This window comes from Bubalus bubalis, chromosome 9 (genome assembly GCF_019923935.1).
Source record: "Bubalus bubalis isolate 160015118507 breed Murrah chromosome 9, NDDB_SH_1, whole genome shotgun sequence".
NCBI lineage: Eukaryota > Metazoa > Chordata > Mammalia > Artiodactyla > Bovidae > Bubalus > Bubalus bubalis.
The window spans coordinates 90,704,655-90,731,089 of record NC_059165.1 but is presented as its reverse complement, the minus strand read 5'-3'; the positions used below and the strand labels follow the sequence as shown (position 1 = coordinate 90,731,089).

The 26,435-nt window shown below is 57.0% G+C and overlaps 1 protein-coding gene across 4 annotated transcripts in view; it reads right to left on the bottom strand.

The window, feature by feature from the left end:
* Window positions 1-20,290, bottom strand: part of NFIC (nuclear factor I C) — a 63,579-nt gene extending 43,289 nt beyond the window's left edge. For all 4 annotated transcript variants that reach the window (XM_044947920.2, XM_025293164.3, XM_025293166.3 and 1 more), the window contains exons 1-2: window positions 20,134-20,290; window positions 9,857-10,388 (exon numbers count right to left, since the gene is read on the bottom strand). In XM_044947920.2, coding sequence (XP_044803855.1) covers window positions 9,857-10,388; window positions 20,134-20,163 — 562 coding nt within the window. In that variant the 5' untranslated portion in view covers window positions 20,164-20,290. The remainder of the gene's footprint in view (window positions 1-9,856; window positions 10,389-20,133) is intronic.
* Between the last annotated feature and the right edge of the window lie 6,145 nt (window positions 20,291-26,435).

Here is a 26,435-nt window from a genome sequence, read left to right as displayed (position 1 = left end):
ATGTCCCTACATGTGATAAACAACAGACTTTTATTGCGGATTAAACAAAATCCCGACTTATTCCTGGGCCCCTTAGTCCCAGCTTCTCACAGTCCTGCTACCAAACCTTTCCCCACAAAGGGGCCCCCATTCAAGCAGGCAGCCCCTGCCTCAGCAAGTCTGGAAAAAGCCTTAAAAAATCTCCCAAATCTACTTCTGTCTCCCTCTGTGAGGGTCTTTTCTAGAATACTCTGCTCAGTCACTAGACGTCTGAGGACAGGCTTACTCAACTCTGACCTGAACGTTCTGGATCCCTGCCAGAAAGAGAATTCTAGAACTTGCCCTGGATGTTCTAGAACCCAAGTTGAGAAATTTCAGAGCCCGTCCTTGGACATGAGAAAATCCCACAGGTGGAATTCTGGAAATTCTGAAATTCTGACCATGTGGCTCTGAACCTCCCTGGGAGAATTCTAGAATTGTCAAATGAAGATCCCAGCGTTGTTTGTTTGTTTGTTTTAATATTTATTTGGCTGCATCGAGTCTTAGTTTGCAGCATGTAAGATCTAGTTCCCTGACCCGGGATCAAACCTGAGTCCCCTATGTTGGGAGCATGGCGTCTTAGCCACTGGACCACCAGGGAAGTCCTAAGATCCTAGCTGTGAAGGGTCTAAAAACAGGCCTTGGGAACTCCAAAACTTGTCCTGTGGAGGATCTAGAACAGCCCCCCTGCCTCTCTTGAAACCTCTTTCCCACTTGCAAGCCATTTACCCTGAGGTACCAGTGGTATTTGCTCAGTCATGACCAACTCTTTGCAATCCCAAGGACTGTAGCCCACCAGGCTCCTCTGTCCATGGGGATTCTCCAGGCAAGAATACTGGAGTGGGTAGCCATTCCCTTCTCCAGGGAATCTTCCTAACCCAGGGATCGAACACAGATCTCCTGCAGAGCCCCCCTTGTCCCCCTATCCTGACGCCCACACAAGACAGCCTGGGACAGAAGGCAGGATAGAACGGACCTGAGGAAGGACCCTCTCTGGGCCTCAGTTTCCTGATGTGGACAAGAAACGCAGTGTTCCCACACGCCCCCTCCCTTGTCCCTCACTGACTCTGACCATCTGCGACTTCCTGCCCACACCCAGCTGGAGAGAGAGGGGCTGGACTGGCAGCTGTCTGCGGGGGTGGGGGGTGCCCGGAGATGTCCCTAGCTGCCCTCAGCCCCCCCTGGCTGGCCGGGCGCATGGCCAGAGTGGCAACTGCAGCCCCGCCACACTGGGGTGGCCGCCACAGGTGCATCAAGATGCTTCCTGCTTTCTGCCGGCTCCACATCTCTCGGGTCATCGGGAGCCTCAGCAGGTGTGGGCGCGCAAGCTGGGCACCCCAGCAGAGGTGCTCGGTCCGTGGGGGAGGGGTGATCTACTCAGGAAAGTGTTACTCGCTCAGTCCTGTCCGACTCTTTGCAACCCCATGGACTGCTGCCCGCCAGGCTCCTTTGTTCATGGGTTTCTCCAGGCAAGAACACTGGAGTGGGTAGCCATTCCCTTCTCCAGGAAAGAACTTAAAATTTCTGAGCACTTGTCATGCTGAGAGGTTCCTTTCTCAGAGATCATAACTTAACTTCAGTCTCTGAACACTGCCTCCACTCAGCCTGCAGATGAAGAAAGCAGAAGCCCAGAGATGGGCATTAACTTGCCCAAGGTTGCCCAGCTGGCCAGAGGGCAGAACTGGAGCTGGAAACACAGTAATGGTGATGATGATGATAAAGGCGGTAATGCTCAGTCGTGTCCAACACTTTTGTGACCCCATGGACTGTAGCCTGTCCGTGAGATTTTTCAGGCAAGAATACAGGAGTGGGTTGCCATTTCCTTCTCCAGGGTATTTTCCCCACCCAGGGATTGAACCTGGGTCTCTTGCATTGCAGGCAGATTTTTTACCAATTGAGCCACGAGGGAAGCCCTAATAGTAACTATGATTATATTACCATCACTGGTTTTGTTTTTATTACTTATCATTGCATAATAATAGAGGATGTATATCTTGCCTGGAAAATCCCATGGGCGGAGGAGCCTGGTAGGCTGCAGTCCATGGGGTCGCTAAGAGTCGGACACAACTGAGCGACATCACTTTCACTTTTCACTTTCATGCATTGGAGAAGGAAATGGCAACCCACTCCAGTGTTCTTGCCTGGAGAATCCCAGGGACGGGGGAGCCTGGTGGGCTGCCATCTCTGGGGTCACACAGAGTCGGACACGACTGAAGTGATGCAGCAGCAGCAGCATTATTCATTATTACTATCATTTTTTAAAAATTTTGAAAATGAAGCCTAGTTGAGTTACAAATTATCACTAACAACAAAGAATTTTTTTTTAAATTGTGGTAGAATATCAATCGGAGAAGGTGATGGCACCCCACTCCAGTACTCTTGCCTGGAAAATCCCATGGGTGGAGGAGCCTGGTGGGCTGCAGTCCATGGGGTTGCTAAGAGTCAGACACAACTGAGCGACTTCACTTTCACTTTTCATTTTCATGCATTGGAGAAGGAAATGGCAACCCACTCCAGTGTTCTTGCCTGGAGAATCCCAGGGATAGGGGAGCCTGGTGGGCTGCCATCTCTGGGGTCGCACAGAGTTGGACATGACTGAAGTGACTTAGCAGAATATCAATAGCATAAAATTCCCCTGGTGGCTCAGCAGTAAAGAATCTGCCTGCAATTTGAGAGACCCAGGTTTGATCCCAGGTTGACAAGATCTCCTGGAGAAGGGAATGGCTACCCACTCCAGTATTCTAACCTGGAGAATCCCACAGACCTAGAGGAGCCTGGCGGGCTACAGTCCATAGGGTTGCAAAGAGTCGGACATGACTGAGCAACTAACACCACCATTTCCATTGTTATTTTATTTATTTTTTGGCACGTGGGATCTTAGTTTCCCAACCAGGGATTGAACCCATGCCCCTGGCATTGGAAGCACAGGGTCCTAACCATTGGAACCACCAGCGGAGTCCCCCAAATTCACCACCTTGGCCATTTCTAAGTGCACAGTTCAGTGGCACTGGATACCTTCACACTGCCTTGCAACCACCCCCACCATCATCTCCAGAACTGCCTCATTTTCCCAAAGGAAAACGGTCCCCATTAACTGACCCCCCCCCGCCAGAGCCCCTGGGCCCACCATCTACTTCCTGTCTCTCTAGATCTGGCTCCTCTAAGACCTCCTGTGAGTGGAACCAGACAATGTGTCCTTTTGTGTCTGCTTCTCTCATTGAGCATCATGTTCTCAGGGTCCATCCACGATGTAACGTGGGTCAGGATCTCTTTCGTTTTTAAGGCACCAAATTATGTTTGAGCCTGGAGGAGGACATGGCAATCCACTCCAGTATTCTTGCGTGGGGAATCCCATGGACAGAGGAGCCTGGTGGGCTACAGTCCACGGGGTTGCAAAGAGTCGGACACCAGTGAAGTGACTTAGCACGTATGTTTGAGCACCTACTGTATGCCAGGCCCTCTCCTAGCACTCTTCATGCATTATCTTACTTAACCCCATATAGCCCAGCGAAGCAGGCACCATCTGTTTCACTCCCTTTTCAGAGGGAAGGCAACTGAGGCCCAGAGCAGTGATGTCACCTGCCCAAGGCCACATGGCACATGAGCGGTGGGATCTCAACCTGGGCCGTCTGGCTACAGATGTCATCCCTACCTCTTCCTGACACAGGGTTCCCACCTGCTGCATTAGCAGCATCCTCGGCACCGCTAACCAGGAGCCCAGAGGCCTCCCACCACCACTATAAATACATCATCAGCTGGTGTCTGGACCTCACCCCTGGGCAGTCACCTCCCCTGCACGGACAGACAGCTGGTCCACCTGGCTTCCCTGCCCTGGGGGAGTCCAAGCTGCGAGGAGCCCCTCACTCCTCCACCACCCAGACACCTGGCTTCCAGTGGGGGCCCATCCTCGGTTACAGGCACCCCGGATGGTTCTCTAGATGCTCTGAGGTTCTTTCCCGCTTTGCCTCCTGGGGCTGGGGAGAGGATCTGGGAAGGAATTGAGCATTTATTGAGCACCTGTTTTATGCTATCTAGGGGTCACGGACTCCAACTGTCAATGCAGTGGACACAACACAGTTACTTTTTCCACTCTCTAGGTGGGAAAATGAAGGGTCAGAGAGAGGAGTACATCTCACATAGCCTGGAACAAGTGTGGACACAAATTGTGTCCATCATACAAGCAAATGCCCACCCTCACATGCTCTCCTGTCCACATCCATCCTGTCTCCCCGGCACAGTGTCCTGGGCTGGAATGGAGATTAACAGAGGTTCGAAGAGATGGGGGACCCTCCCTCCATCATGGTCCAGCTTGCTTCTCTCCGTGGCCCCACAAGGCCCTACCTTCCTGGCTCAGCTCTCCTCCAACCTCAGAACAGAGAGGGCAGGGCTCTGCCCTAAGTCACACAGCAAGCCCAGGCAGGGCTGAAGCCGACCCAGGCTCCTTCAATCCAGACCCTTTCTCCTGCCATCCGAGCCCAGGCTGCACTTTATGAGGATCCCGGCCCCCAGGCTGGGGCACGGTAGCCACTTCAGGGAGGTTCACCAATATTCATTCATTTGTTCACTATGTATTCTGGGCCAGCTCTCTTCACCATCTGTACAACTGGGAGGGTGTGGTTCCATTCAGTAACCCCAAAAGCAGTTTTCCGTTTTTTCCTTTAGTGGTTTTGAGGACTCAGGATCTGTGGGTTCTAATTCTGCTCTACCTCTTAGGAGCCATGTGACCCTAGACAAGTGATTGACCATCTCTGGGCCTGTTTTCTTACTGAAACATGGGAGTAGGTAATAGTTGCTGCCTCCCTGGGTGGTGAAAGTGAAAGTGTTAGTCGCTCAGTCGTGTTAACTCTTTGCAACTCCATGGAATGTAGCCCACCAGGCTCCTCTGTCCGTGGAATTCTCCAGGCAAGAATATTGGAATGGGTGGACATGCTCTCCTCCAGGGGATCTTCCCGATCCACGGATCGAACCTGGGTCTCCTGCATTGCAGGCAGATTCTTTACCATCTGAGCCACCAGGATGGTCTCCCTGGGTGGTGGAGAGAATTAAACCAGATGTGGGGCAGGCTCAGCATCGGGTATGCAATACACGTCCGCTGTTACTATCATCTGTTGCTATGATTGCTTCCCAGGTTCATCCAAGAGGGGTGGGGACCCCTCCCCCCTCGATCCTTCTGCCCCCTTCCTGGGCACCCTGGGCAGCCCCTTGAGCAGCTGTGAGCTTCCCAAGCAGGCCCCTGCCCACAGTGCCGTTCCAGGAGGTTGGCACCGAACAAGGCGGGAACAGGAGGCGGGAATGGGAGGCCAGCCCACAGCGGCGTCAGCAGATGGGCACCATCTGGGCTGGCGGCTTGGGGCGGGCTGGCAGCTGCCGGAGCGGGCGGGCCTGGCAGCCCCTCCCCCACCCGCCCTGGCACGGTGCCCGCCCGCCTCAGGTTTCTCAGGCCGCCAGAGGGGGCGGGGAGGCCTGGCTGGGCTCTGGGGCTGGGCAGACAGCTTCTCTCTCTGGGCCCTGCTTCCTCCGGGCTCCTTCCCAAACGAGAGGCCGGGGAGGAGGCCCGGCCTTCCCACTGCCAGGCAGCGGTCCTCAGCCCCACCCTCCAGCCCTTGTGCTTGGGACCATTCCAGCCCCAGGGCCTTTGCACTGGCTATGCTCCCCCAATGGCCTGGCACACTCTCACTCAAATCTCCCTGTGGTCCAGCCAGAGTACCTGCCATGCCTCTCCACGCCCCTCCCTGTCCTTAGCTTTTTATTAATTTAACTGAGAATTGTCAGCTTCCCCATCTCCTGCTCAATGGCACATCCACCCACAAAGGGCATGCAAGCAACAAGCAGCCCCACTGTCCCAAGGCAGAGCTCATGTCACTCCCCTCATCAGGGTCCCCCAGCTGTCCCCTAGGCCACCCTCAGGGCACACATGGAGTCCACTCCTGGAATCAGGGCCCCGTGTCTGCAACGATGCCAGATCGATGCCCAAGGCAGCCAAGTTCGGCCCAAGGTGGTGCCCTGGGCTCTGAGGAGCCTGGCATCCCCAGAGCCAAAGGGATCTTCTCCCAGCTCGTCCCCACTCTTCAATCCTCCAAAATAAACCTGGGGAGGGAGGCTTGGGATTCCTCCTTGGGGTGGGGCCCCAGCAATCCATCTGACAGCCCCAGGGAGAAACAGAGGCTGTGGGGGTGGGGGGAGCCGAGCCTCATCCCCGGGTCTGGGGACAGGGGATGGCCGAGTGTGTGGGTCTCCGTGTGTCTCTTCCTGTCTCTGGGTCCTCCTGTGTCTCTGGGTCTCTCTCACTGGCATTCTGTTGGCCCCGAGGCCCCACATCTGACACCCGAGGTGGTATACCTCCTTCCAGACAAATGGCAGGTACCCATCTCAACATCCTGCCTGTGACCTGTCCCAGAAGTCAAGCAAGGCCTGCTTTCCTCACTCCCCATCAACCCCATGGCCTCCCTGCAGGGCTGGTTTGAGTGGCCACTGTGCTCTGACCTTAGCCCAAACGCCATGCAGCCCTGAGACCCACAAGGGGAGAGGAGAGAAGAGGTGGCCAGTTCTCTCTGCCATCAGATGACTGCTTGGCTAAGAACAGAGACGTAACTCTGGTCCAGATGGGGATGGGGGTCCTGCGATGGAAGTCGGGGATCTGGGGCTCAGCAGGGGGTTCTGGGTGGCAGCCTCAGCTTGGGAATCCTGGAGGAAGCTCTGGTTAGTAGAAGCCTAGAACACAGACCCAGCCCAGAGGTGGCTAAGCCACATAGACTAGACATCCACATCCTACACTGCAACTCGCTTCCATCCCCTTCTGCCACTGAGCATGGAGGGCTAGCAGGGTTGCCAGCAACAGAAGCGGTGCTGTGCTTAGTCGCTCAGTCGTGTCCGACTCTTTGTGACCCCATGGACTGTGCCCCACCAGGCTCCTCTGTCCATGGGAATTCTCCAGGCAAGAATACTGGAGTAGATTGCCATGCCCTCCTCCAGGGGATCTGCCTAGCCCAGGGATCGAATTCAGGTCTCCCGCATTTCAGGCGGATTTTTACCGTCTGAGCCACCAGGGAAGCCCAAGAATACTGGAGTGGGTAGCCTAACCCTTCTCCAGGGGATCTTCCCAATCCAGGAATCGAACCTGGGTCTCTTGCATTGCTGGCAAATTCTTTACCAGCTGAGCTACCAGGGAAGCCCCAGCAACAGAAGTTGCCCATGTCCAAACCCTAATTCTGCCCTTTGCTAACTGTGACCTTGGGCAGCGCAGGTAACATCTTCCAGGGTACTTTTTACTTTCCTTCTTTTGAGGCTTCCGTTTCCTCATCTGTACAATGGATACGATTCCTGCCTCGCAGGCTTGCCATGAGAATGGAAAATAATTGCTAAGTCCTCAGAAAAACTGCTTGACAGAAAGAAAGTGGCACTGGGAGTTGGGGTTTAGAAGCATAAGTAGGAGTCTTCCAGATGGGAATGACATCCACAGCAGAGGGAACCATATGGGCAAAGGCATGGAGGTGGGAAATTATAACCCTAGTAAGGATGATAATAATAATGGTCCAAGAAAAAAAATAAATAACGGTCCACAAAGTCTTATCCCTGTGTTGGGTACTTCTCTCCATGACCCCACAGGGGTTATTTGTCGAACACTTTTATCATAAGAATCAAACATTCCTACAGCTATTTTTGATTGTCTCATTTTAAAGACAAGGAAAGCAGGCACAGAGAGATTCAGTGACTTGTTTTGGGTAACCCAGCCGCCAGGCAGTCAGGCAGGAGGCTGAGCTGGGGTTGGGCTCCCTGCCCAGCCCTCGAACCCGACCCTCACTCCGGGTCAGCTGGGGCGTGTTTGAGTGACAGTCCCCTGGGATGATGGAGCTGGCTGGAAGCAGGAGAGGGTTCAGCCTTGACCTTCCCCAGCCCTCATGCGAGGAGGTTGACCAGATCGGCTAGCAAAAGCATGGCCGACGGACATGAAGGTGTCAGTGGAGGCCTGGAGGCCCCGCCTGCCTGCTGAGCTGAGTGGGGGAGGGGGTCGATGGGGGAGGGGAGGCGCCCGGAGATTGTGCTGACGCCGGCAGAAAACTTGCTTCAAAATTTTATCAGCTCAGCGCGGAGGAGGTGGGGGTGGGGCTGGGCGAGGAGGATGGATGTGGTGGGAGAGACCGGGACCTGCATGGTAATGAACGCTGCAGCCCCTAGGCTGCCCGTGCCCTCCCCTTCCCCCATCACAACGGCCTCAACAGTCACCTTGTCTACCCCTCTGCTTCTGGCCCCATCGAATTCCGGAGAGGGGTGAGGGATGGGGCAGATGGGGTCAAGGTCAAGGAATCAAGGTCAAGACTGGGAACTCTGGCCTGGCTTTCCCCCCTACACACCATGGTGACCAGGAGACCTCATGGAAGGCTCACAGCACCGCTGGGAGTTGGCCTCGTTGTTCCTCCCACTGTACAGAGGAGGAAACTGAGTTACAGTCCAGAGTCACGCAGCCGGCACACGACACAGGACAGGGCTGTGATCAGAAGCTGGGCGGTCCTGCCTGGAGTCCCCACTTCTTCTCATTGCCCCACCCCCGCTCCTCCCAAGCCCTCCCCAATCATTTCTGGTTGTGTGATCAAGTGGGTGCCTGTGGGGCTACCGGTGGTGGGACTGGGTCTCAAACCGAGTGCACCCACCTGACACGCTCAGGCAGCCCGGGTGTGTGCAGGTTCACGCCCACAAGGGTACCAGGCTCAGCTTGGGTGGGAATAGCAGGGCACGGGACTTGTGCCAGTTAGGTTCTCCAGGGCACACCTGATTCCATCCACATGAAGACAGTCACAGCTGCCACCCGCCACACAGCAGACCAGAGTTCAACACGCGACACACACCATCTCCAAGAATCTCCCCAGGCCCAATCCAGGTAGGAACTTGGATAACCTCATGTGACAGCTCCACTGGGCACACCACCAGGAAGCAGTGGGTCCGTGAAGCCCACTGCCCGCGCAACCAGGCCCTGCCCACGACCACCAGGACCTGTTGACGTTCAGGACTGGGCCACCCGTCCAGCCTCTGCACCTCTGCCCAGGCTGCTGACCCCCTGGGAGAGCCCCATGCTCATCACTGCCCAGTCATCCTGCAGAGCTCAGCTCAGGGGAGCCTCCTTCTCCAGGAAGCTGTCCTGGATTTCTCCATCCTCACAAACCCCACTGGTCTCCATGTGGACCATTTGACCACAGAGCCAGCAAACACCAGAAACACCTAGCTAGAAGGGCGGGAGTAGGGAACCCCGACGACCAGAGAGATTGATGACACAGCTCAAGTCACACAGTGCCCCAGCTTCCCACTTGGCATCAACATGACACCTGTCAGGACTCTGGGGAAGGTCTGAGTCGATCAACCAGCATTCAGTGGGCCACCCAGCACCCTTCCAGCTTTCGCAGGAAGGATAAGGCTGCCCCTCTCCCACCTGTCAGTGGCCCATCCTCACCCCTGTTGCCAACAGACCTTCTGGGACAGCATCTCATTTCCTGTGGCCTGCCACCCCGCTTGGACCCCCAGGACACACCTGCCCCCTACCTCACTCTCCCCATGAACCGGATCTCTTTCCCTTACACTTCACATGGCACGTGCCTAGTCCATCTGACTTTCCCCGCACCTGCCTCCTCCCTTTGACTTGAAGAAGGCCCGCCTCCTTGCTCAAACCTTGCGAGACACGCCTCCCTCCTTGGACCTCTAATAGGTCAGCCTCCTCCACCCCCACCAACCCCTCGCAGGCCACTGGACCTGCCTCCTCGCTCAGACCTGCGAGCCTGGTTCATGCCCCTGAGACAGGCACATCCCCAGCCCTCTCCACCTCCAGCCCGGTGCATGCACACGCCCTTACCTCGCTCCCGCACGAAGTAGGCCAGGTAGAGGTCGAGCTCCTTGACCGCCACGCCGATGTGGTGCGGCTGCACGCAGAGCACCGGGTGGCCGCACTGCGCCGCCTTGACCAGGCGCTCGCCGTCGGTGCTCTCCAGGGGGATGCCCTTGAAGAGGATGACCATGACCAGGTCCAGCCGCCACACCTTGTCAGCCTGACGCAGGCAGTCGATGCGGCGCATCTTGCCCTTCTGGTCAGGGTTGGAGAGCACACAGCCCGGCGCCTTCTTGCCGGTGATGGCCAGCACGAAGTCCTCGCGGCACTCGGGCCGGATGTCCTTGCGCAGCTTGGCCAGCAGCCGCGATGCCCACTTCTGCTTGACTTCGGCCTTCTCACCCAGCAGCTCGTCCTTCACCGCCCGCTCCTCATCCTTTGACATCCGCTTCTCATGCTTCTTGAAGTACTTGCGCTTCCGCGCCTGCAGGTTGAACCAGGTGTAGGCGAAGGCGCGGACGTGAGGCAGCAGCGCCTCGATGAAAGGGTGGAACTCATCCTGCGGGGCGGGAGAGGCCAGAGATCAGGAGGCGCCTGGGGCCCGTGGACCCACTGCCCGGCCCAGAAGACTGAGGCTGCAGAGGCCCCAGGCAGACACATTGGAGGGATGGTGGAGCAGAGGTGTGCAGAGGTTCTCTGCAGATACCTCCAAACTCCCAGGGAAAAAACAGGGCCAGAGGGGTCCAGCAGAAGTTCACTGGATCATCTGAGAACCCATTGCCCCGATGGGGAAACTGAGGCTCTGATCATGGTGGAAGGCACAGGCCAAGGAAGCCAGTCATGGAGGGCTGTCTTGAACTCCAATGTACAGGCAGTACAAGCTGAGGGTCCCAGGTGGAAATTGATGTGGACCCACTGAACAGATGGGGAAAACTGAGGTTGATAGAATAGTAGCGGCATGGATCCATTCTCTGCCTTCTAGAACTGGGGTCAGCAAACTTTAAAAGTACCATAAAGAACTGGTAGTGAGTATTTTAGTCTCTGTTGCAAGACGCCACAGAGATGTGACCACATGGCAGTGTTTCTGTAAAACTTTATTTATGAACACAGAGAGTGGGCCTTGGGCCCTGGGACTGTACTTTGCAAAGCACTGAACTAGAGCGTGAACTCAAATGTCCAAAGCAGGGCTGAGCACACACTGGACACTGACAATTCAGGAACAGACGGCTCGCAGCGTCACTTGTCTGCCAGACCCACTGCTCGGCAGAGGAAGCTGACATGAGATGGAGGTTCAAGGGCTGCCTCTACTGGCTCTTGGCAGTGATGAAAAAATGAGGACAAGATATCTTTTCTATAGCCCAGAGATACAGACAGAACCAGCTGAGGTCCACAGGCCAAGAGGTCCACAGGTCCACTGGGGCCTACTGTATGTCAGGGGCTAATGAAAGGGTGGGGTGGGGTGGGGCAGTTCCTATATAGACCCATTGCAGGGGCAGGGAGAGCTGAGGCCCAAGGAGGCAAGATCAGAATGCAGCAGAGAAAGGGAGCTCAGGCATGGAGATTCAGAGCTGGAGAGAGGGGTTCCTGGGGGCCAGTTCACCCTAGCCTGCCCCCCACAGACCCATTCCACAGATGGAAAAACTGAGGCCCGAGGAGGGCCAGAGACCTGCCCAGAGCTGTGATTTCAATACCCCCGGCCCCACTGCCTGAGTGGGGCTACTGAGCAGCCGCAACACCCATTTTACGGATGAAGAAACTGAGACCCCAAGAAGAGACTCAGTCACGAGGAGCACAGCTGGGACAGGAAGCCACACCTAACCAACTTCTCCATGGAAACAACAGCAGCCCTCCCCACTGTTGGGCCCCTAGGAGAATAATGGGGCCATGGGAGGCCCCTTTCCTCTTCTCTGGGGGTGGGAGGAGGCTGTCTCATTCTTGCCATTTTCAACAAGGGAAACTGAGTCTGCAGAACATCCCTGGGATGTTCTCAAGGGGTGAGAATTTCTCAAGGGGTGAGAAATTCAAGGAGAAAGGAAGACAGAGAAGAGAAATTTCAATCCCTACTCTCGCCTGGGGGCTGCACTGGGCTTCTTGAATGGAGGTTACGTCTCTCCCTGGCATGTGAATCTCATTATCTGCCCAGCTCTCCAAAGCCTGCATTATGCTATTATTATTATTGTTATTATTGTTGTCGCCGTAACGATTAGTTGCTTACAATCTTCTAGCAGCAGGAAAAGGCCCGAGGCTCCACTATGCCTTGTATGACGGGGAGGCTAAGCTCAGAGACAGGCAGAGACCTGACTGAGGTCCCGGAGGCTCTCAGGGTCTGTGTGAGGACATGAACCAAGACCCTGTCTGCCCCTTTCTCGGAACAGCCTGCTCTCCATGAGGCAGGGGTCTCTCAGGAAGATGGTGACACAGTTGCTCTGGGCTACCAGCTGGTTTCCAGGTGGATGTGGCCAGGCTCGGTCCCACCTCCAAGCCTGGATGCACATGGTACTCCCCGCCTCAGGTGCCCCCTCCCTGTCCTGTACCCCAACTCCCCTGGGCCACCTGTACCATGGGTGCTGGGGGTGGGAGACGACCTCAGATCTCCTCTATTACTGAGGGTCTGAAAATAGCCTTCTGTCCTCATGGGGTGGGGCAGGATGGGGTACTGTTTGTGCCAGCCCAGCCCCCTCTATGCCAATGTCCCCCGACATGTGAGTCACCGTAACAGCTGTGGCAGGGACTGGACCTTACAGCCCCTTTCCCCCACCCTACCGTGCCCCGGCTGACCTGCTGAGGGGCTGTCTCCTGCCAGGTCCCCTCCAACCTCAGAGGCGCTTTTCCTGTGTCACCATGTCACCCAACATGCCAGCCCCAGGGGTGGGGAGCGGCTCGCCCAGGGTCACACAGCTGATCTGCAGACCTGGGTCCAGAGCCTGGGAGTCTGGCCAGAGAATCGGGGCAGGGAATACATGGAGGCATGGCGCACTGTCCCCCATGGAGGGAACACCATGGTAGAAGGAGGCCTGTCATCCGAGGCCTGGAGCTTATTGGGGGAGTGATCAGAGGGAGCTGGGAAGGGGCAGTTGGGGTGTCAGCCAGCTGAACGGGGGTGCTATCTCCTTCTAGCATAGGAACCCCCTTATCTGCCCAGCTCTCAAAAGCCTGAATTATGCTATTATTATTGTTGTTGTTGCTAGGATTATTTTGGGCCCAGATCCTACCTCTCCCTGAACCCCTTTGCCTCTGAGCCCCCTCCCGTTTGATGAGTTCTCTCCTTTTCCTTCTCCTCCCCTCTCCAAGCCCCCTCACCCCTGCCGTATGCCTACCCCCTCCTCCCTGGGCCCTCTCTGGGGAAAGATGCCAGGGAGGTGGGCAGGGGCGGGAGCCCACGTCACTGGTGACCCCAGCTGGTTCTGGAGGAAGGAAGACAAACAGCCTGTAACTGGGTCATGGACCTGCTGCCTGAGCCTCCACGTCCTCCCAGGGAGGTCAACCCAGGTGAGAGGCAGGCCTGACGCTCTCTTTGTCCCACAAGACCTGTGACAACCAAGGCCTCTTCCCCAGACATTTCCCAATGCCCTCACTGGTTGACAGGGCAAGGGAGACAGCCAAGGAAAGCTAGAAGCCAAGAATCCTCCTGAACTCCTACACATCCCTCAAAACCCCATCTCCAATGTTCCTTCCTTAAGGCAGCCTTTCCTGCTTTCCTCAGGGTTCTCCCAGAACTAGCCTGGACCACACAGCTGGGCATTTTCAAGTCCAGCTCAGTCGGTCTCCCCTAACCCTGAGGCCCAGGGTTGAGGCACCTGCCGCCAGGCAGACTGGAGGGAACGAGCTTGGATGACAATGGCCTCCATTTTCACCTTCTGTATGATCCAGGAACAGATCACTGCCATGCCTTGGGCATCAGTTTCTCATCCTGTACAATGGGCAAAAAGGGACCTGGCACCCTGCTGGGGATCAGTGGGGAGCTTATTCACTGCTCTGGTAATCACAGATGCAAGGTTAAGGAAGACAGCAAGAAACCCCAGAAACCTTACTTGGCCCACTGGGACTTCACAAGCTAAAAAGTATAATAAAATGTCAAGCTGGACTTCTTTGGTGGTCCAGTGGTTAAGACTCTGTGCTTTGACTGCAGGGGACATGGGTTTGATTCCTGGTTTGGGGACTAAGAATTCCGAAAATTTTACTTGGCCAAAGAAGACAGCAGCAGCTGGCAGGCAGACACTTGGGTCCAAGCCTTCGCTGGGCACTATGGACTGGCCAACTGTGCTCTGGGCTGTGTCCCTTACTGGGCCTCCCCGTGGCTCACCCACTCTGAGAGTCCAGGACAGCAAACCAGGATGTCAAGCTCCAATTTCCAAACCAAAAGTTTTCCACAAAGCATTTCTCTCCTCAGTGACTCAACGAATGTTACTGAGAATCTCTTGTCCACCTCCTAAGTGCTCATCCCAAAACTCCTGTGCATCCTTCAAAGCTCAGGTTCCAATGTCCCTTCCTCCAGGTAAGCCCACTGTTAAGTGTCAAACAGCAGAACTCATATTTGAATGCAGGCCCATTTGGTGCCAGACTAAGTGTTCTTGCTAGTGATTCCTCCTTCCAAGTTCAGAGCATCATAGCTTATGAACAGCTCTTATCCAGTGAGGGAAAAATACATTTGATGGTTCAACAAACATCTCTTGAGTGCCAGCTCCATGCATGATGCTGGGGCCCAGCAGAGCCCTGGGCTCAGCCCTCACCTGGATCCTGATTTGGACAGGGATGGATATTAAACAAGCTAGGAAATGTAATAAAATGTCAGGTTGGTTGTCCAGTGGTTAAGACTTTGCACTTCAACTGCAGGGGGCATGGGTTCAATCCCTGGTTGGGGGACTAAGATCCCACAAGCTGCAGCCAATAAATAAATAAAACAGGGAATTCCCTGGTGATCCAGGGGTTAGGACTCCGCCTCCACACTCTCAATGCTGAGGGTCTGGGTTTCACCCCTGGTTGGGGGACTAAGATCCCACAAGCTTGGAGGTGTGGCTAAAAAAATAAATAAATGAAAGACAGAAAGAAGGAAAGAAAGCGAAAGAAAGGAAGGATGGAACAAAAAAGGAAATGTCAAGTTGAACAATGTGCTCTAAAGAAATTTAAAGGAGTTTGTGGGGGAGCGGTCCAAGGAGTCCCCTGGGGATGGTTCTTTTTAGTTGGAGGTAGTCAGGGAGGGTCTCTCATAGGAGAGGACACTTGAACAAAGACCTAAAAGATGAGCATCCATGGTAGGAGCTTTCCAAGTGGAGAACACAGCACATGCAAAGGTCCTAAGGCAGGATCATGCCTTATGTTTGGAGAGAACGGGGGGGAGGACAGTGAGGCTGGAGCAGAGTGAGTGAGAGGGAGAGGAAAAGAGGGCGGGCAGGGAGGGGATGGGCAGGTCAGGCAGGGCCTTTGAGGATCTCCTGGGAAGGCCTTGGGTAAACTAAGTCCAGGGAGTAGAAAACCTGGCAAAGTGACCAGTGAGTCTGAGCCCTGAATCTCCTGACTTTACTCTCTGTGCCCTGTGGTCCTGGGTGGATGCTGAGCCAGAAGGTTCGGGTGTGAGGGAGAGAGACGGGGAGCAAAGCTGAACATTTACTGACCTCTCAACTCTACAAAATGGGAAAAATTGTTGTACCCACTGTCCAGAGGGAAAGACTGAGGCACAGAGCCCTGAAGCCACTGGCCCACAGCCACAGAGCCAGGAAGGAGCTGAGCTGGGACTTGAACCTGGGTCCCATGACCTTGAACTTCCTGATCCTTGGCCCCACTGCCAGCTCCCCCAACCCCCCAAGCTCGGGGTCTGGTCATTCCTCAGGGCTTCCTGTTCTGTACCCCACCTGCTTTCTCTGAATCCCATGTGGCCCCCTTCTGCTGCTCAGCCCTGGGTCACGTGCCACCTCCTCCTCGGGAAGCCAAAGCAGCAGCCGGGTCCTGCCATCCCCTCACTACACTGCAGCCCCTCGAGGGCGTGGCTTTGATCTGTTTCTTCACTGCTGCTTCAATGGCATCCAGATTAGAAAGCACCAACTTCATCCTCTGCTTGTTCCCAAGGCACACACCCCAGTCGACGAAGGAAGCCGGTTCCCACATGGGTCTGGTCAAACTCAGGGAGACCCTGTACAGGGCTAGGCAGGTAGGGGAGGAAAGACCAAGAGAAAAACCCTGGTGGTGGTGGTGGTGGTTAGGGCTCAAGGTTCTGGGGAGTCACGGTTGCCCCTGGCTCCCAGCTTGCCCCGAGCAGATAGTGACAGAAGGCAAGGAGGACGAGCTGGAAAATGCCTATGGGGTGTTTAATCCAGCTATCAGTTTCTGTGCTAAGTCACTTCAGTCGTGTCTGACTCTTTGCCACCCCATGGACTATAGCCCACCAGGCTCCTCTGTTCATGGGATTCTCCAGGCAAGGATACTGGAGTGGGTTGCTATGCCCTCCGCCAGAGGATCTTCCTGACCCAGAGATCGAACCTGTGTCTCTTGCATCTCCTGCCTTGGCAAGCAGGTTCTTTACCACTAGTGCCACCTGGGAAGCTGCAGTTCTTAGTTTAGTGACAACCATCATCACAGCCAAGCTTATTTGGCACCGACTGTATACCAGGCCCCAAGCTAAGGTTGAAGCATGCAAGGAAGGACTAGGTCACCTGCCTAGAGATACACAGCCACCTAGGCAGGATCTACATGCATATCCAAGGCCAACCTGGGTTCCTGCCTCTTGACCCCAGGCAGGGCACACGTGTGTGCACATCTGTGTGCCTACCTGTGTGGGAGTGTGAGCTTTGGGGACGGCACATCCAGGGTTCACTCGCACCCAGGCCACGAGCCAGTACACATGTGTGCGGGTCACTGCGAACCCACCTGCTCATGGGACAGGAAGCCCCAGGACATTTGGTGGGTCCCATCCGTTAGGTGGGAGACAGGAAGGTAGGTCAGCTCAGGCAGAGAGCGAGCGAGGAGGGGAGGAAGGGAGAGAACGCTGACTCGGCCAGAAGCCCAGTGTCGTGATTTACAAGGCACCCGACCCTGACGCGCTGAAGCACCTCCGCTGCAGAGGAGGGAGGGGTAGAGACACGGACTTAGACTCAGAGAGAGACAGAGAGAGGGAGAGAAACATGGGGCGAGGTCGTGCCTTGTACAGGAGCCAATCGGAGACCACCATACCACAGGTCGTGGAGGGGTAATCTCAGGGAGCACCCACCTGCCCAGGCCTGACCAAACAGTCAGGAGGGCAGTGGCTCCAGTTCCAGACTCACCAGCCATGCTGTGCCACCCGGGGGCAGGCCCTAGCTCTCTCTGGTCTTGGCCCCTCTCCCAGTCCTGAAATGCTGGGAGACCCAGCCCCCAAATCCCAGCAGACCCTCCATGAACTCATACTAGGCTGGCACTTCGTGCCTTCTGTGCCCTGCCACAAGTCGCCACCACATACATCTGGCCCATAGGAGGCGCTTAATGAAGATCTATCATATTCAATCAAGACAGAGTCGGGGACCCTCTCCTAGCCTCAGTCTCCCCACTGGAGAAACAGTGATTTTTTAAAAAAGAGTGTTGCCCCACCAGGCAATAGGGTGAAGCAATGAAGGGAAGAATGAATGAATGAGGGGGGCCCTGGCAGCCGGCGCTGCTGTGGCCACGGCCCAGGCCCAGCCTCAGCCCCGGGGAATCCTGGGCACTGCAGCCAAGAGGGATTTGGCCCCAAACCCGGAATAACTAACGTGGCGGTAGAGGCGGGCGGGAGGGAGGCAGGGAGGGAGGCCCAGAGCGGGGCAAGCGTGGGGAGGCCGGCCTTCCCGCCGGCAGGATTTATGGAAGTAACGGCTGCTCCACACAGTTCCTCTTAAGAGTAAAAGTGAAAAGCGTTTGAGTCACCATTGAAACAAGGACGGCGCTCCCAGAATCCTCCAGGGCCGCCCGGGCCGTGGCCGCACTACCCCCACCCCAGGTGGGCAGGACCTTGGGGGTACAGGGCGGGCTGGCACCGGAGCAGCCCGGCTCCCCCCCTTCACACACCCCCATCCAGTCTCGGCTCTGAGAAGATCCGGGTCGGATCAGCTAAAAGGGAGCTATTTTCGGATGGGCTCAGGTCGTAAAATTAGTCAGTAGAGGAGGGGAGACAGAGGCCCAGAGATGGAGAGGGAGAGAGACAGGGAGAGATGCAGGCAGTCAGAGAGAGGTGGGTAGGGCGAGATTAAGATGCAGCCAGGAGTGGGGGTCCTCCGTGAACAGTCTTTCCAGATCCCCCAGATGGAAAGCCCAGACCAGACTGAGCCTGCATGCAGCTTTGGAGATTACACCGAGGCTGTGCTGAAGGGGGTCCCAGGCATCCCTCCAGGGTGAGGGGCACCCATGGGAGAATAAGCAGAGGAGAGGGATCCCCTTGCCTCTGGATCACCCCATCCCCACCCTGGCCTGGGAGCTCCCAGGTCCTCTCTCCACCGGACTGTCTCCCTGTCGCCCTGTCCTTTGCACACAGAACCTCAGGTATTTTTCATTACCATGTTTCCACCGAGAGCCCGCCTGGCTGATCCTTGCCCTGTGCCCGGGGAAAGCCAGGCCCAGGGAGCAGAGGAAGGCCAGCTCTGCTTCTCACTGCCACCCCCCACCCCCGGGCAACGTGGACCAAGGCCTGTCTCCCAAGGAGTCCTGATGGGGGAATTCCAGGGCGCAGTGACAATAGGCTGCCGTCCAATCTCCTCGCCTGGAATAGCCTCCCTGGGCTCAGCCCCCCTGGGCGGTTCCCAGAGGGAGGGAGCCAGCAAGTGCGGGAAGGACGGAGGGGGCGGGGGCACCTTGGGGCCACCCAGGCCACCCCTTGAGGCCCAAGGTCACCCAGCAACCCTGACTAGGACCCTTATGGTACTTGGTGAGCTTTAGGGCAACAAGCGGCAGAGGGGAGCCAGCGATGACTGCTTTGGGGGACCCCAAAAATTGCTCTGAAGGGGAAGGGAGGTCTGGAGAGGGGCAGGGACATCCCCAAGGTCACTCGGAGGATAAGGGGTAAGACAGGCCCTGAGACCCCCTTGGCCTGGGCCCTCACATTCCCTGTGGGGAGCCAGAAACTGCGGGGGCTAGAGGGGGCCTGTGAGAAAGAGCCTGCTATGCGGGAGGGGCACCCCAGGATCGTGAATGGTGGCGGGGACGCCCAGCAGAGACTAGCATCCACGTGCTCCCCACACAGTAGTTGGTCCTCAGGATAGTCGGTGGCCCGCTGGATGCCCAGCTTCTGCGGCCCCGCATTTGACACTGCCTCTCCCTCCAGAAACTGCCTCCGCAGCCGCTTGTCACTTTGAGGGAAACTGAGGCCCGACCCCCATGTGTTAAAGACATCCAAGGACGTGGGGTGGGGGCGGAGCTGGAGAGTGGAACCAGCAGACCTGGGAGGGTCCCCCTGGAGGAAGCTGGGGGAGAGAAGGGGTCCCCTGGGGCAACCCCGGGCACAGCAGCCCCCTCCCCACACACCCCCTGGGTCATTGCACAAGGACCGAGTCCAGGTAGCCTGGGAGCGCAGCCAGGGGTGAGAGGCTACAGGAGGGGGCAGGGGCAGGTGCCGGGCTGGCGAGGGCGTCTGCAGCGCCGCAGTGCCCGGGCCAGACCCGGGCTCGCCCGGCCTCCCGGCTCCTCCCGCCGGCGGCGGCGGCTCAATAACCCACAATCGATGCAGCGAAAATATCGGGCGGTGTTGGGGGCGCGCGGGGAGTGGGAGACCCGACGGGAAGTTGGAGCACCCCCTCCCCCCACCGCTGGTGCCTCCAACTTCGCGTGCCCCCTCCCCCTCCGCGCACACGTGGGCCAATAATGGGGGGAAAGGCGGCCAGGGCCGGGGTGGCCGGGCACCACCTTATGGGGGGGGGCGTTTGTCCCCGTATCAGAGGGGTTCTCCCCTCCAGAGTCTCCTGTCATCCAGGGTCCAACGGGGACCCCCTCGATTCCTCCTATGAGCAGGCCTGGGTCCAGTCCGGGGGTTCGCACAGAACCCCGCCTTTGGCCTTCTCCCGGGCACCCCTCGACCTTCCCGGGTTGGGTGGGGGTGCGCCTCCCTGCGTCTAGGGAGGGCGAGACTGCAGGGTGAGCCCCCACGTCCGCCAGGGGGAGAGGTCCCGTGGGGCACGCAGGGCAGGCGTCCCGGGTGAGGGTCCCGGCCCATCCCCCCGCCGCCTACCGGACCCTGGCCTGAGGCGGGGGCGGGAGGGACGCGCGCCTTTTCCGTCCCGCCTCCTCGGGCTTCCAAACTCTGGGGCCCGGTGGCGGGGGGCGCGGGGCCGGGGCACCGGGGGCACGCACCCGGGGCCGGGCGGGGGGCGTACCTGGGTCAGGCAGAGCGGGGACGAATACATCCCGGGCGCGGCGGGAGGCGCAGGGCCGGCCGGAGCGGGCGCGCTGAACTTACTGAGTCATTTTTCCAAACCCCCCCCCCCCCTCCCGCGGCCGCGGCCGGCGCGCTCCTCGCCGCCTCCTCCCTCGGTCTGCCTCCCTCCCTCCTCCCGCGCTCTCCCTCTCTCCTGCGCCCGACTCCCTCTCTCTCTCCCTCAGTCTTTCTCTCTTCCTTTCCAGCCCCCCCGTCTCTGTCTCTCTCTGTGTCTCTGTCTCTCCTCCCTCCGACAACCACCTCCCTCCCTCCCCCAATTTCTCTCCCCTCCCACCCCGAACCTCCCACTTCTCAATATCCAACTTTCAAAGAAACGAGGGGGGTAAAAAAAGAGCGCGAGCGAGAAAGGAAAGCCGCCCCCACCCCGCGCTCCCCATGCCTCCTGAACCCCCATCATTGCTTATGATTACGAATTTCGAGCCGCCCTGTGCCGGGGCACCGGACGGGGACCAACGGGCCTGCGCACACCCCAACCGCAGCGGGTCCCCCTGGATCGCCCGCCCGAGTCGAGTGGGTAGGGGTTGGTGGCTCTTGCGGGACATTTGGGGGCCGAAGGTGGATTTTGAAGGCCCCCCCCAACCCGCCCCAAGCTGGCCGGGAAGTTGGAGAAAGGAGCCAAGGTGGGGGGGAGGGAAAGAATGAAGAAGTGACGTGTGCAGAGGCCCGGCGCGAGCGCGCTTTTCCCCTTAAAGATGTACAACCCGGGGTGCATGGCGGGAGAAGGGGGTCTCATGGTATCCTCTCCCCCTGATAGCCCCGGGAAGCCAGACCGGGACTGCAGTTCCCAGGCAGAGGGGCTTGGCTACAATTGCCCTTCCGTAGCCAGAAGGGCCCCAACCAACAGGGGAGCCTCCAGAACTCTGCTCTTGCTTCCTCAGCCAGCACCAAAGGAGAACTGGGAGCTGGCAGGGGGGGCGGTTTGGGCCTCCCCTATATGTTTCCCCAGTACCCCAGGAGGAAGGTGTCCAGGAAGAACCTCAGGCTGGCCAGATAAACCCTTGCAGCCTCTTCCTGGGTGTCCAGTGATTCTTACCCCCACCCACAGTGGACCCATTTGACTGGATCCAGAAACTGAGGCACTGGAGTGGCTTGGAGCCCAGTTACCTGGCCCCTGAGCCCCCATGGCAGGCTCTGTTGTTCTCCCTCTGGAGAACAGACCTGCCCTCCTCCAGTCTGAGCCCCCAGGGAGCCTGACGGACCTGGCCTCACCCCTCCCTGTGTTCATCCTGCACACCCTCCCAGCCTCTCTCAGGCACTTCTGCCACCTCAAAGAGCAGGATGCTTCCCCCTTGGCATCCTCCCCTGTGAAGTGCATGAACAGTGCCCACCCCCTGGTGTTGGTCAACAGAAGAACAGCACTTAGAAGCGCCTTGACCTTCTGTTAAATATGCACTGAGATGCTCTTAGAAAGCTTGGCCGTTCTGACCCATCTCCAAGGACAAATGATAACCCCTCGCCAACTTGGGGCAGCTGCCCCATGCCCAGAAAGAATGTTTTTCCCCCATGTTATAGGGGAGGAACCTGAGGCCCGAGGTAAGGATGCTACTGACCTGGGCCCCGGGGCTAGGCCAGAAGGAAGCATGATTCACACGGGACACATATGCCCTCCGTCCTGCCGGCTCCCCCTGCTGTGAGTGACAGTCACTCAAATGGCACTTCACTAATGTTTTGTTTTTCTAAATTCCCACTGTGCAACCATGGGGGGCATTTAAACCTCAGGATGAAAGGGAGAGACAGGTGTCTAGGAATCCAAATGCCAACATAACAGAAAGCAATATTTTATTATTTTGAAAACCATTGTGAACACCTGGAGGGCAGAATCCCCAATTCACAGACATTTTCAAGTTCAAGTTGCCTTAGGAGCTTTCTCCCAGGTGGCTGCGACTGCCAGACTGTTCCCAACACCCACCTGGCATGCAGCCTTCACCAGGCAGTTTGGGTTACTCTGGAACACAGTTTGGAGAGCACAGACTCTCTCTGTCTCTCTTTAAACCTCAGTTTCCACATCTGTAAAATGGTTACAATAGATGCAACTCTCACATTTTGGGAGGTTAGGCAGATTGGAGTCCTTGAGATAAGGTGTGGAAAGACAGTATTAATACATTAGTGGTGGCGGGTGCAAGTTCACAATTGAGAGTGAAGAGTTCTGTCCATCTGTCTGTCTATCTATCTGTCTATCTATCTAGGCTTCCCAGGTGGTGCTGGCTGTAAAGAATCCGCCTGCCAATGCAGGAGACATAAGAGATTAAGGTTTGATCCCTGGGTTGGGAAGATCCCCTGGAGAAGGAAATGGCAACCCAGTCCAGTATTCTTGCCTGTAGAATCCCATGGACAGAGGAGCCTGGTGGGCTACAGTCCATGGGGTCGCAAAGAGTCAGACATGACTGAAGCGACTTAGCAATGCATTTGTCTGTATCTATCTATCTATATCATATAGTTCAGCAGGAAGGGGTCCTTACAGTGTAAACAATAGGTCTACAGCAGGGCAGTTTTAGTGCAGGGTTACAGCCTTGGGTCTACGTCTCCTTTAGCCAGGAGCCCAAAGTGCCTGTGCCTCAGCTTCCCGTTCTGAGAAATGGGGTGATAATAGTTTCTACCCCTCTGGCCTGTTGTGGGTAAACCTTCCAATGTTTGGAATGCACATAGTGTTTTTGAAACACAACAATTGCTGGATTGGACCTATGTGTGAAACATCTGGGTAGGGGGGCATTGCATGACTTTAGCTCCTGGCGCTTTGGAACATATGTTAACTCATCTGTTTAAAAATGCTCTCCCAATCACTCACTCTTAGGCTCCTCTGTAACTGTCCCAGCTATAGATGCAAGAGGGTGTTGACTGTCATCCTATAACACTAATGCCAACAATCTGGAACCAGCTACCGTGTCCGTCGTCATGGGGACCAGTTCAGCAGTGCCACCCAGAAATACTACACAGCTCCACAAAAGAACAAGGGACTCCTACCTGGAGACGCCTCCAAGAAATACCCTACAGCCCAGGGCTCCTCCCCACTCAGCACTTCGGACCATCCTCTCTGATTGGGCTGTCCTGAGCACTATGCGGGGGTGGACAACAGGAGCCCCGCCCCCCAGTGACAACCACGGGTGTCCCCAGACCTCACTCAGTGTGCCCTGGGGAGAACCTCTGCTGTAGACTCAGCAAACAGACTCAAGATCGCATTTGGGAATTTTTTTTCAAAGAATATACATATATCCTTTATGAGAATGTGTACCTGTTACATGTATAGCTGCTCAGACAAAGCTGGGTGAAAATAGGGCTTTTCTGGAGTAGGGAGTCCCACAGGTGACGAGGAAGTGACGAGGGGGTGATGAGGAAGGTTTGATTTTTACTCTGGGCACTTCTACATCCTCTTAAGATGTTCATGAGTGGCTTGTGTTATTAAAAGGCAAACTTTTAAAATGTGAGTGGAATCCACAGCAAAATTTTAAAAAGCAAGAGCAGCTCAGGGAGGAAAGATAAGAGCTGGAGCCGCCTGGGAACCCCCCCAGCTGCCATACGCAGCAAACTGAGCTCCAGCCAGGTGGGCAGGACCATTCCTCCTCCAACCTTGCAGGGCATCCTGTGTGTCCCCATTTTACAGATGAGAAATTGAACCTCCAAGGGGGATGTTAAGGTCCTCAGCCTTGAGAAGTGATGGTGGGATGACATTGAGGCTGACACAGACATACAACACAGAGGCACACAAACACACCCAGCATGTCACGAAGAGATACACAGATGTACAGAAACACCTCACACGGAGACACACAGATTCTCGCATGTCACACAGACTCCGACAGATACCCAGACCCAAGGGGACACACACACAGACTCACGTAGACTCACAGAGAAACACAGAGACCCATACGAGGGCATGCACAACCCCAAATACAACACAAGTGCAACCAGCCACAATCACAAACTCAGACCACAACACAGCCATACATGCTTAGGAGCACACGCACCCATAGGCAGAATGCCTCCCAGGATTATACACCAGCGCGTACACACACACACACACACACACATTCACTCAGAGGCTTCCCTGGTGGCTCAGACGGTAAAGAATCCGCCTGCAATTCGGGATCCCTGAGTTGGGAAGATCTCCTGAAGAAGAAATGGCAACCCGCTCCAGTATTCTTGCCTGGAGAATCCCATGGACAGAGGGAGCCTGGGAAGCTATAGTCCATGGGGTCGCCAAGAGTTGGACACAACTGAGTGACTATCACACACGCACACAATACACGCACGGTGACACACAACACACTGCATTCCTGCTCCTCCCTCATGGCTGACGCCTCCGCCCAAGTTGCCCCCACAGATGGAGTCTTTGCTCTCCACATCTTCAGGGACCCTGGCTTGTACATGGTGCTGGGGGAGGGCGGGATGGGCTTGGCTCCTCCCCCTCCCACAAATGCAGGTGCCTGTTTGTGTGTCTGCTGCCTGCCTGTGTGTGATTGTGTGTGCACCTGTGTAGGGGCAGAATTCTATACATGTGTGGCTGTGAACAGATAGCTGTGAGGGCCACGGGTGTGTGCTACTGACTGCGATTACACGAAGGTGTTCCCCTGCGCACCCGGTGACAGGTGGGGAAGGAGGCCAGTGTGGTGGAGGGCAGTGCCTGGGGGTGGGGGGTGGGGGAGGGCAGCGTTTCAGCGCTGGCCGTGGGTGTACGGGGTGGGGAGCACAGGCTGTGGAGGGGCCTGAGAGTGGGGGAGCTCACATGAGCTGAGGACCCGAGTATTGGGTGTGGATGATTCCATGTCACTGTGGGACCCCTTTTTCTCCCCTTCCCAAACAACACCCCCAAAAGGGATGCAGGTTCAAAGTAAGACCCAAAGACTCGCACCTAGTCTTGGGGCTTTTATATTTAGAAAATTATATAAAGCGCCCTGGGGTGGGGCGTGGGGGCGCGGTGGGGATTCCCCTGGAGGGGAGAAAACAACACTGCGTGCCCATGAGTCTGGCCCGTCCCAGACTAGTGCTGGAGGCAGGGCTTGCGGCGCGGCTCCCTGTCCATCCAGCCCAGAGGGTCTCCTTGGCCACTTCCCTGGTCCAGACCTAACCCACGCGAGCTTGGGTAACCACCCATCCCTCCGGACCTCCTCAGAGGAGGAGTGGGGACCCCCGCTGCCCCGCCCCTCTCTGGGCCAGGTCCCCGCGCACGCGCAGCCCCTGGCGGGAGACGTCGCCGCCGAGTGATCGCGTCCCGGCGCCACCTCGCGCCCAAACCTCAAGCTGGGACCACCTGGGGACGCGCGCGGATGGGGGACCTCGAGGCAGGGGGAGTTGGAAGGAACTGGGTGGGGAGTGAGAGGAAGGGACAGAGCTTTGGCAAAGTGAAGGAAGTCACCGTCCCCCACCTGGTAGCTCGGGTTAGGGGGAAAAAAGGGACTGGGGGGAGTGGGGGAGAAAGCGTAGACCCATCCTCAGGAATAGTCACTCAGCGCCAGTCAAACGCACACAGTGACACCGAAATGTCCCCTGAGACGCAGTCACACGACACAGCTCCCCACTCAGTGGCAACCCCCTAACCCCCCTCCCACTCACACGGGGACACCCCCACGGTCATCCAGGGACATCACATTCTCCGGGGACACACAACCCAGACACGCTGCTTCACAACATCGCCCCACGGGGACGCATGGCACAGTCGCCCAGTTACCCCAACACGTACACACTGTCCCATAGTTGAACAATGCTCTAACAACACGCAACACAACACACACACAGCCACGTGGATGCGCAGATACACAGATTCATAAAGGAGAGGACCCCATGCCTGGGGACCCACAGACAGGGATGGGACCACCTAGCCGCACAGACCCTCGAATGCACCCCCAGGAACCCGTGTTGACCCGTTGCAGAGCACAGGGGCCCCCAAACGCAGCCCTCGAGTGTGGATGCCACCGACACCGGCGGACCGGACACCGGAACCTTCAAGTGCAGCTACCGGCGCTTGCGGGCCTCGGGCGCGCCCGGCCTAGACCCTGTGACCCCTCTCGGCTAGGACCCGTCGCGCGACGCGGCAGGGCCGGGGTCGGCCCGGGGGCGGGGCTCAGGCAGCGCTAGGGCCAGCCGGGTGGCTGCCCCTGCGCGGCGCCGAGCGCGGCCGCCCGCCCGGCTCCAAGTTCAAGGCGCCCGGCGGCGGCCGCTGCGCGCTCTCCGCCCCTCTCCGCAGCGGCCATTTTCCGCTAGCTGGCGCGCCGCGCTCGCCCGGGCCGGGGCAGCCCGCTGGGGCCG